The 12039-nt window shown below is 40.2% G+C and overlaps 1 protein-coding gene across 18 annotated transcripts in view; it reads right to left on the reverse strand.

The window, feature by feature from the left end:
* The window catches only part of IQSEC1 (IQ motif and Sec7 domain ArfGEF 1), a 411145-nt gene that overhangs the window by 56708 nt on the left and 342398 nt on the right, over positions 1-12039 (reverse strand). Inside the window, exon 1 of one of the 18 annotated variants that reach the window (XM_072128372.1) lies at positions 9660-9857. The exons of 16 other annotated variants lie outside the window; for them this stretch is intronic. In XM_072128372.1, coding sequence (XP_071984473.1) covers positions 9660-9724 — 65 coding nt within the window. In that variant the 5' untranslated portion in view covers positions 9725-9857. Of the gene's footprint in view, positions 1-9659; positions 9858-12039 lie in introns of those variants that run through there. One more of the 18 variants, XM_072128374.1, reaches the window with a different exon arrangement.

A 12039-nucleotide genomic window follows, 5' to 3' on the forward strand; every position in this document is an offset into this window, starting at 1 on the left:
TTACTATGCCCTCCACGGTTTAGCTTTTACTTGACTTAAGGACACCCAACTTACAGACGACACCTAGCTACAGACGGACCTCTCTGCCCCCTGGTGAAGATCTCTGGATGTTACTTTAGTCCCAGGCTGCAATGATCAGCTTTAATGAAGCTTAATGATCTGCTTAATAAAGTTACAGAAGTTAAGTTTTTGTCACTGGGACAAAAAAAATGTGTTGTCTGGATCTACAATTATGAAATATACCAGTTCTGACTTACATACATATCCAACCTATGAACAAACTTAAAAAACATATCTTGTATATAACCTCGGGACTGACTGTATAGCCATATAAACATAGTGGCTGTTGACAAAGGCTCAAAGCCAAAAATTTTTTTACATTTTTAGACTTAGAAATAGAGAGTTCAACTTAAAAGGGGTATATGAATGTTATTCACCAGATAGATATAATTGTATAAATTATATTGTTCCCACTTGTGGCGTCCTAACCTATCCTTGATAAAATTAAATTGAGCTCTGCTCCACTGTTCATGTTACTCCCAAAGTAGTGAATGGAGAAAAGTAGGCATATGGCCAGACAATGCTCTATCATTCATAGGTGCAGAATGATTGTCCAGGCAACTCAGGTGAGTGCACACAACGTTGGTTGTTAGAAGGCTGGATTTCATGGCCTGATCATAGCGAAGAGGATGGGACTCCAGGCATCAAAATGCTATATGATACATAGCAAAGGAGTGGTGGACTGACAACATATTCGTCATATATCACTGCAATGTGTCCCAGGAACCCAATCCTCAGCACTGTAAGACCTGGCAGACACACAGTCCATTTTTTCACGGATCAGCCACATTAGAGCTGCCAGCCTTACTCCATCTGAGTACCTCAGAATCTTATGAGGTTGTTTGCACATCAGATTTATTACGGTGGAAATGGAAAAGTGCAATGGATTGGCAAAAAAAAATTATAATTCAAATTTGGTGCAAATAGGCCGATGGGACAAGTTTCAGACATTTGGAAAAGGGAAAACTGAAGTAACTGCAATGATAATCATTCCTTTATTTATATTGCGCACACAGATTACACAGCGCTGCACGGAGCTTGCCAAATCGGTCCCTGTCCCCAATGGGGTTCACAATCTAATCAACCTAACAGTTTGTTTTAGAGTGTGGGAGGAAACCGGAGGTCCTGGAGGAAACCCACACAAACACGAAGAGAACATACAAACTTTTTGCACACATCTTCCCCATTATCTGCATTTGCCGGCCAGAGCCCACTTCACCAAATAAGATGAGAATTGAGGTTCCCCGTTTGTAGGTGGGGCCCACATCTATCCGACATTAATATCTAAGACAAGAATATCTTTTAAAGCTAAGTAAACTTCTCTCGCAAACAACATGTTCACCACCTCTGTAACTACATCATCCGGATCACATGGTTTCCCGGCACGGCGACATGCACAACACTAGTCAGAAAACTCCTCTTTAATCAGAATATGGTAATAAAGTCCTTACTCCACAGCTGGTGCAGATTACACAAGCCCTGAATAAGCCAACGCTTCATATTTTCCACCAGAATAAACATGGAGTCTATTTACAGTGTGATATACCTGGAGCGCTGCCACCTGACTCATGGCAATGATCAATGGATAGTTTTATAAGTTATATATAATGTAATGCTGGCTGTCAGGAAAGCAGACACTGAGCGCTCAGTTCTTACCAAAAAGTGAATTTAGTGACAGGAATGCGAGGAGTGAGACTCAAGGCTGTAAATGTCTCGCTGCCGGCTCGGCACAGATCCTAACACATCTTCTACAGCGCTTTATAGGCTGCTACCAGGATGAATTCATTTCTGGGTAACAAATTCAATTAAGGAAAGAATCTTCGGCTTCAGAAAAGAAACCTTGTAAGACGGCTTTGTCCACTGTATGTGTCCCTATTTATCTACACCAAGGCAAATATTGCTTTTAGTAGTTGACAAAACAATCCCTTCTTGTATGCTAAATGTGGGAACTTTATATAAGAGATAACCCCCTAAACAATGTTCTACAACATCAATTTATTTTATAGCATCCAATGCACAATTTTACAGGAAGACTGTCACCAGATTTGACCCCATTAAACTACTAGCCCCCTCAGGTGGGGTATGAAATGGCCTTTCCAGAACCCCATCTTCTATGTGAAATCTCCCCAGTTTACTTGTAAAATAAATCTCCTCCAAAGTCATGTGAACATGAGCAGAGAAGAGTCATATTTTGCCTTAGATGAGTGAAATTTAGAAGCTGCAGGGGGAGTGAAATGTCATACCCACTTATGTTTGGTTTTATATTGCCTAGAAACATGGTGTCAGATTAAAGGCAATCTATATTTGGTATACTTAGTATTCATGGCCTCCTTACTTCTAAAATCAATCAAATTTTAAAATTATGCTCATTATCCTGAAGGGCTCCCCCTGAGCTCCTCTGTGCTCTGACAAGCTGTTACACTGTCTTTCCCTCCCCACTGCTCCTTCAGCACTTTCCTCTTCCACTTTGTGTTGTAATCTATCTACAGCAGCAGAGGAAGTTTAGGAGACATTGGGTGGAGGGAAGGGGAAGAGGAAGGGGAAGTGTAATAGCTTGTGAAGACAGAGCACAGAGGGGCTCGGGGGGAAGCCCTTCAGGATCATAAGCATAATTTTAAAAGTTGATTTTGGAAGAAGGAAGGCCATGGATAACACATTTAAGAAGATCATTACAGTCATAGACCCTGGATCAATGAGTATGTGCCCCTGGTCTATCATGATGGATTTGGATGGTAGATTCCCTTTAAAGCTAATAATCTCACCTCTCAGATAGCATCAGGCTTGTGGTTCTGTGGGCTACAGAACTTGCTCTCCGCTGCTCATTTGCTTTTGAAGTAGGAAGCATTTTTTTTTTACAAAAAGTAATTGTTGAGCTTTTATATAAAATAGCCAAATCTAAAAAGGACGTTTCATACTCATGAGGGGCTAGTAATTTAATTTGGTACAGTCTGATGACAGGTTCCCTTGAAGTAACTACGTCTTGATGGCCGCATTGGTATTAAGCACCAAAACCACATCTATTCTTTAATGTAAAAAGGAGTGGAGGCAATCCAATCCCAACTCATTCCTTACAAAACGTAGATAAAAGAGATATCTTCTATATTTTTTGTTTATTTTGTCTCCTAAATTATTCAAATGCTTTTCATTACATTTCCCAGTACGGTTGTTATTTTCTAACATAAATTATACAGGATTTCTAGCCACAGGGGGGGAAGAATGGCCGTAAGAAATGACATCATTAAGTGACATCATTAAATGACTGCCAATGACATCACCGGTCACAGCATAGACAGCTTAGAGCAGTGATGGCAAACCTTTTAGAGACCGAGTGCCCAAACTACAACAAAGACCCGCTTATTTATCGCTTTTTTAAGTGCCAACACAGAAATTTAATTTATGATTTATACTCTTCTCTGTTACAGTTTTCATTGATACCAGCCCCTGAGGTCACCAATTAAGCAGAAAATAGTCCCAGGTAGCACTGTCACTTTAAAATAGCTCTGTGCACAGCAAGTCCTGGGCTGTCTGGGACTGCAGGAAGATACTTGGAGTCCTCTCTGGTAGTGGCCTGAGTGCCCACAGAAAGGGCTCCGAGTGCCACCTCTGGCACCCGTGCCATAGGTTAGCCATCACTGGCTTAGAGGAATGAATGTATATGTCTTGGGGTTTTATGTAGCTCGATGTGATGTATCTTCACAGCAGGACTAGTTAGTTGTACAGAACTCCAGACCGAGACTAAATAAGTAATAGGTTTTAATGTAATTGAAAGAGCGCAATATTTTATTTATTCCTCTGCTGCAGGGTCTCATCAGCAGGAGGGTCATATGCCAGTTGTTTGTTTGTTATATTTAATGCGAATGAATTATTTATAGCTGACAAATCATGAAGATGTCTGAATGTATAGGGATTAGGAAGCTGTGCCGTCATAAAGGGGACCGTGCAACAAAATCCAACTTTTTAATAGGCAGGCATTTTATTATTTTAGTGCATTTAGGATTGTTTCTCTGTCTGTCACTGTTTTACTAGATTTCCCCTTGATGTCATTCTGGAATTGATATAGACACCAGATCCAACATGTCAAAGATTCCAGCTATAACCTGTGCCAGGTTTTTGTGCAGACAAAAGTAAGTTTGGCTGGCCCGGTCATTCTGCTGCGTCCCCTTTTATTAAAAGTAGCAAATTATATGGCGTGTGCCAGGAATTGCGACTTTTTCATGCCTTGTATGGTAAAATTTTGGCACCAGACATGACACATAGGTCCTATCATATCTGTCAGGTACCCAATAATTACAAAGGTGAGGCAGTTTTTTTTCCTGTTGAGATTTCCAAATTTGAGGCTTTTTACATTGCATTGGCAGGAAAGCTCCTAGATGTATCCTCAAACTCAACTCAACTACCGGTATGTAGGCCAAAAGGTGTCATCTGTGCCTCTGTCAGACAGGTATTTGGATAGTTTCCTTTGTATATAGTGGTATCCATGCGATTAATACATTGCTAATTAGTTATGAGTGGACAGTTCGGGTCTGCTGAGTTTGAACAAAAGTTTGGTTCGGGAACCGGAACTCCGGGATCTGTTTGCTTCTACCAAATACTTCACTACAACAGTATTGCAGTATATGGGGAACTGGCTACTGATCTGTAACAGTGTGTCACCGGCACAATGTTACAGATCGCACAGAATGACAGGCTTGGAGCCTCTACAGACCCCAGGCTGTCATGGGAACAGGTTGTCACTCCATGAAGACATCAAGGGGAGCTCCAAGGCACATGCTCAGTACAGACCTGAACATTGAGGTTTGTTTACGCTCAACCCATTTGCCAATCCTAACATTTGTGTACGCACGCAGAAAAATATGGTGTGAAATAGACTGTTAACTTGCTGCAGAACTGGATGCATGGTGATGGTTTTTTGGAATGGAATGATATTGTTCTGAAAGTAATGTATTTTTAATACCGTCTGGGTACCCACATGGAGGTATGCTATACAACCTGTCTGTGACATGGGGAAAATGGTCAGGAATTCAATACATATTATCAGTGTATACAGGCCATGTTTATTTGTCACCACCTAAAACAACAATGTATTAAAACACTTACTCTACCTCAAATACGGCATTCCTTCATAGCTACACTACGTCACACTTCTACAATGCAAGCAATTTTCAACATATAGATATCTGCTTAAGGAAATTCCCAGGAAACAGAGGCCCCAGCGCTAAGAGTTCAGCCCAAATAAGTGACTGTTCTTCCTTAGTGAATACTGATTACATGATACAATTAGACGTATTGTAAAAGCTCCAGAAAAAAACTCAATTACCACAGCAACCATAGACCGTCCATTGCCACCCGTTCTCCTCTCACAATCCTTTAACATATCTCCAGGAAGTTGGGTTCCTTCAAAGGTTTAGTTTGCTGGCAAGTCCCCTTGGCAAGAGGTAACTCAAGCCAGGAGCTGCTTTTACTGGCAAGAAAGTTTTAGGAAATGTTTGGAGAGACTGAGGTGATTATGACCAGAACAGACAGGAACTATGCTTACAAATATATTTATAAAATGAAAGAATTCAAAGAGCAACAATGTAGAACTTACTATTAAAATCAATAAGTCCCCAAATTACATTCAAATGGAGAAAAATCTTCTTTGGAGGAGGATGAGGCGGCCTAATCAATGGGAATTGTAATCCTTTATCATTTCACTGGGGGGGAAATGAGACACTGCGTGGATAACAGCTGGACTTTTAAAAGGTTTGTCCACTTTTAGAAAATAATTGATACTATTTGTGCAATTAATAGTTATTCCATTTTCCAATATACATTCTGTATCAATTACACTCTGGGTGGCATTTATCTTAGTTTTTATTGTGTTTTTTTCTTTTGTAATTGTGTCTTTTTTACCAAAATTTGTGACTTTTCCACTTGCCACTACAGAGTTTTTCACTGTTGTTCCGGAGTCAGCTTAGGAATCTAGACATGGATGTGTGAAAAGGTCGCAACTTTTTGCACCATGGCAGTAAAAAGACACAATTTTGCTGAAAATAGTCTAGTCCAGAGCAGGCGTGGCTAATTGTTTAGATGGGTTCGCTCAAGCAACTTTTTGGCTTCATATATCAACCTCCAAGATGAATAAAAAAAAAACTAAAACCTGAGAAAAGAAACAAGATCCAGACTTAAGATAAATGTCCCCCACGATTATCTAGATCAGTGATTTTCAACCAGTGTGCCATGGCACACTGGTGTGCCGCGGCACATGGTCGGGTGTGCCACGGGGAAAGTTCCCTAAACTATGGTGCCCCCTGTGTTTTGTTTCTCGGCAAATGAGATGTAAAATGAGAAATACTATAGTCATGAGGCTGGAGTACTAAAAGTAACAGCTCATATGCTGTATATATGAGCTGGCACTTGTACTCTGGCCTCATGACCATAGTACTTCTCATTGTACCCCTTTATTTTGCAGTATATGAGCCACATAATAATCAGAACCATATACTAAAAACAGGGAGAAACTGAGAACTGTTGAGGAAGAGGTTTCACACTCATTTACGGAGTGAGTAAAATAAATTTATTTAATCTATATTATTAACTATATGTATAATATGACTGTTTTAGTGTCATTTTGTGCTATTTTGGTTGGTGGTGTGCCCCAGGATTTTCTAAGTATAAAAAGTGTGCCGCGGCTGAAAAAAGGTTGAAAATCACTGATCTAGATCTCTGTCATTCTATAGGAAGCTTTATTGTTTGTCTCCTGTGATGTCACACACGGATCGTTATATCACCGGTAGAACTGTATGATATAACGAGCCGTGCATCTGTGTGACATCACATGACCATGGAGCAGTTTTTATCCACAGGAAGCAAACAATGAAGCTTCCTTAAGAATGACAGCAAGAAGAGATCTGTGAGGTATTGAAACAGAATATTGAAACATTGTATAACTTTTTATCATACACATAATGGTAAGTTTTATTAATCTTGCTACAGCAAAAATATGTCATTAAAACTGCCTACACCATATTTATAAAGGGTTTTAGACAGTTTTCTGTCGCTCCTACGACTAGTTTTACATAAGGGGTGTGACCTGTGACAAAGGGGCATGGTCTCCTGCCACAAAAAAAAAAGAAAAAAGGTCTGTGCGCAAAAAATACTACTGACCTGATATAATTTTGTCCTTGTTATCTGGTTTAAAGTAAGCTAATAGGAGGTGCAAAGTGTGACTAGACAGTCATAAGCTACGACAGATCTATCATCCAGCATCAGACACTAATATGAATCTTGTGCAGAATGAAACTGTCCAGTCTAACTCTGTACTGTCTAACCTTAGGACACTTTCATAAATCTGACCCAGTATCATTTATTTGCTGAAAGTAGATAACACCTTAAATTAACCTTCAATCGGTATAACCTTCCATCAAGCAACAAAGAGGATGAACACCTTTCTTTTCATTTATAAATGTTAATATCATATATGGCATTTATATAAATCTCCATAACATGATAAATATGGAATGACTGTTTGTTTTCCCCATCCAATAAGTTATAATAATTCCAATAATGAGTTATGGAATAGTGTGAATGTAAATTTCATAAATTTGATAGCTTTTATAGACATTGAATGGGGTAATAGTGTTACCATTGCTCTATTTACAGAACATAGACTCCGGACCCCCTTTCTAGCTATTGGGGGCCCCAGTCTGCTGTCATAACAATAATTGCTACTAGTACACTGAGTATACTTTGTATGGTTCCCTTATTAATAAATAGTACTTTTTATACTGTGATTTAGGGAGTGTCATGGCACGTAAAAGAGAAGTTATAAAAAGGTCCGGCAGTGATGTAATGTTGTTCTACAGCGCACACTTGGACAACTTGCTACTCTTAGAACTTTGTTCAAGACTTTCTAAAGAAAAACTCCAGCATGGGGACACAAAGTTCCCTGCTGTTCTACCCTTCAGTTTTCTCCAAAACATTGGCCGTATGAAAGCCTAAGGACAGCCATTTTTTCCATGCCAGCGGCTAGACATTGCGGGAAGGTGTTCCTGCCTGCAGCACTCCATGGGAATGATATCTACAAGGATGGAGCATACAGTCAGCCCATGGTCACACTGCTGGTTACTAAGCAGCCGCCTGATGAAAAGTGGAGCTAAAGTTGTCTATAAATAACATTCATGCTGATGTATTCCTCTAATGTCCATAGTGATCGGCAGCGCTTCTCTTCAGCAGAATTTTAGCTGCTGTATCCTATTGTTTCCCCAGATAAGCGGTGCCAAATGTGTTTATACAGAACATCCTTTGTTTCCTCAGATAAGCGGTGCCACAGGAATTTGTTTATACAGCATATGCTTATTTCCCCAGATAAGCGGTGCCAGGGAATTTTATATACATTACATGCTTGTCCTGAGATATATACATATCCTATGGATGACTCATCCGTGAATGAGATGTTCGAAAACCAAACACTTCCATACGCTTCTCCAGTAAAAACAACAACTAGTCCTTGATCTGATTGATGGAGGTCCCAGACACAAACCTCATTGTTACAACATATACTGAAAGTCTGACTTGACTGTACCAGAACATCCACGTATGTAGCCACTATATTTCATTACATAAATCAAGCGTAAATACAGAACATATACATGACTTTTGTGATACTTTAGAACTTCTGAGCCTCAGTTCTCCACATATGGTCCAATCATTGGCTCCATCGCTCACAGCGCCCCACCATGTATGGCAAAAGGATCACAATTGTGCATAACATTACGTTACAAACTATAAGACTGCATTCCCGGGGGGGGTCCTCCATCCGCACACATTGGTTCGTCATTCCCAGCATACTTTGTTCATGTTTTACAGTAAATTGTCTATAGATGAAATCTGGAACTGGTTAACTGAAAGTCGAGACAGAGAGTTTTCATCTTTACAGAGCAATCCTATGACTTCATCCACGTTAACTGTTCATTATCCACACACTACTACTTCAGGATAAAAATATATTACAGATGTCATCCTTGCCATGCGTTTTTCATGCAAAGTATTAAATAAAGATGATAGAAAACGACGTGATGTACAATGACTAAATACAGTATATACAGATGTAGCAGACTTGTGGAGTCAACAGGTTTGAGTTTGTTATTTTCCACAGATTCTGAAATAATGGGATATCTGTGATTTTACAGAGAAGCGCAGTTAAACCACGTAACATCTAATAACTCACACACACACTAAAGTAACAATGAAAGCATACAGCGGATTAACAAACTCGGCACTGCTGCATCTGTATACAGACACACATGGATACAGTTTATATGTCGTACAGTAACATATGCGTAACAATATTATTCAATCACAGGATGTTATACAAAGTATCTATGGACTGTGTAGATAGTTGTAGGACTCTTATGTGTCTTGTAAACTGTGTGCAGCTTTGTGTCTCATGTTTGTATAAAAGGGATGAAAATATTTGATGTAGTGGTGAATTATAACCCAGGACTGCGTATACATTATTAGCAGCAGCCGCCGGTCACTTTGTATTGCGTGTGTAGTATTGTGTATACAATGGTGTACGCTATTTAGGATGGTGTCTATATATAAGTATACTGTATTACCAGCTGTCCAGTTCAAGCTCCAGCAGAGACTGGGTCCTCTCGGAGTTACACTGCAGACACCACATGGCTCAGTGCAGGGACAGTACAAGGTGACAGTGTCACATCACCCCAGCTGGGACCCCAACATCCTGTGTCCCCCCTGACCCTCTCCTTGCTGCTACTGCAGTGATCCGGAAGAATCAGCAGAGAGGTCCACCCTTCCAGTCCAGGGGAGGATGGGGGGATGGCTGGAAGACTAGCATAGGGATAGGGGGAGGAGGGACACAGGATTAAACTGCTCTCATTTGCTGCCCATTGCTTGTGCTGGTGTTTTCCTAGCAAAGGAACAGGAAACTGCTAAATAGTCCAGAGCAGTTCATGCTGGAGGAGAGGGAACACAGCAGAGGATAAATAGTACTATTACCGCTATGTGTAGGGAGTTTACTAGAAATATTACGTTTACTTCTCTAGAGGATCTTACTAAGAACATACAATCATTAAAAAAAGGCTAACATAAGTACAGAGCGCACTGTATGTTTCAAAAACTTACTGGACCCAAATAAAACAAGCCCCCAACAAAATAAGCTGTGGGTAAAATCCATAGCAGTAAGTGACATTCTGCAAGATCAAAAGCCACATCCAGGTCACATCACTGCTACTAAATGTGTACAAATCATTGCCCCTGTGTACCTGGGGGATTTCACATCTATTGCAATTTACACAATGGAGTAATCCATGCAAAATGCATATATATGTTAACTTTATTTAGATATAAGGGAATTATTTGAAAATGCCCATGTAGTCACATACACTAGAGGCAGCTTTCCTCTGACTCCACCATAAACATGCACACTTTACTAAACTAAAGTGCATGGCAGATTTAAAGAAAATCTACCATTTGTTTTTATGCATTGTGAAGAAAACATACCTTAGAAATTTCTATACCTGTTTGTCTTTTGCTGTTACCCTCTATCTGTTACTGTCTAGGGCAGTGATGGCAAACCTTTTAGAGACCAAGCGCCCAAACTACAACAAAGACCTGCTTATTTATAGCAAAGTGCCAACACAGAAATTTAATTTGTGATTTATACTCCCTCCTCTGTCACAGTTTTCATTGATACCAGCACCTGAGGACACCAATAAAGCAGAAAAGACAGGTAGAGCTGTCACTTAGCTCTGTGCACAGCAAGTCCTGAGCTGTCTGGGACTGTAGGAAGATACCTGGAGTCATCACTGGTGATGGCCTGAGTGCCCACAGAAAGGTCTCAGAGTGCCACCTCTGGCACCAGTGCCATAGGTTAGCCATCACTGGTCTAGGGTTTTCCCTTCACTTTAGATAGAGGCTTTCAAGCACTTGTTCTACCATCTGTATTTTTATTTTTGGACACTATTCTATGGATCCCCCTTACGCATCCTTACACCCCCCATCCCCCGTCCCCGTTCCCGTCCTCCCCTTTGCCTCTTAGGATTTTCTAGGGCTTCCTGCACTTAACAACCAAATGCCTCCCTATGATATATCCCATCACCAGAGAGATATGTTCTGCTCTTTTCCTTCCTTTTTCCAATTGTTTCCCATCCCCTCCCTTTGTACATCATGAGCTCTTATTGAGGTCGATAACTGTATATCAAGAACGCACACTCTAGCACCGCACTCGACAGATGCTCTTATATCTCATGAAATCACAGGTATGTGACTATCTATATATATGGGTCTAGTATGTACATCGGGTTTAAGGAAGTGCTTGTATACTGTGCCTACTTGATGAGCACCTAAAAATATATCTCTCTCTCGCTGGTTTGTGCTTTTTAGCGCTCCTACTCGGAGTCCACTTTGCATTTTATTACTATCTTATTACAATTAATTCATTAAAAGTTAAGTTTTAAATAGGTCACCCACCGTTTTTATCATCTCTATGTTCTTTATTGACCTTGGTGGTCAAGTTAGGGAGTGTACACTACCCTCCTCTTTTTGTACTTCAGCTACACTGATGCAGAAACGTATCTTTTTTAATCCCTGAAACGAGTGGCTCTGCTCAAAAAACAATAATAAAATTCAGGACCTTGGGAACGGTATAAGATAAAAACAGGAATAATACTTCGGCCATGTCCTGAACTATCAATGTACATTATTTGCTCTCACCTCCATGCCGTAAGTATTGCAGACGCTGTCATCTCACCTGGATTTGAAACATTTTAGCACCAGTTCATAACAAAAGAGAACAGTCAGCTATAAATAGGGTGATAGACTGGGAAGTCCTTGTAGTATTAGGGTTGTACTATGCTGATACCACATACTCCTCTTCCCTGTTCTCCTCTTTACCAATACGGAGTGTTCTGCTTTCCTGCAGCAACGTCTTCTTCTTTCTCATTGTGTCCAGCATAGATTGTTTCCTCAATGATT

The sequence above is a fragment of the Engystomops pustulosus genome, chromosome 10, assembly GCF_040894005.1.
Source record: "Engystomops pustulosus chromosome 10, aEngPut4.maternal, whole genome shotgun sequence".
Lineage (NCBI taxonomy): Eukaryota > Metazoa > Chordata > Amphibia > Anura > Leptodactylidae > Engystomops > Engystomops pustulosus.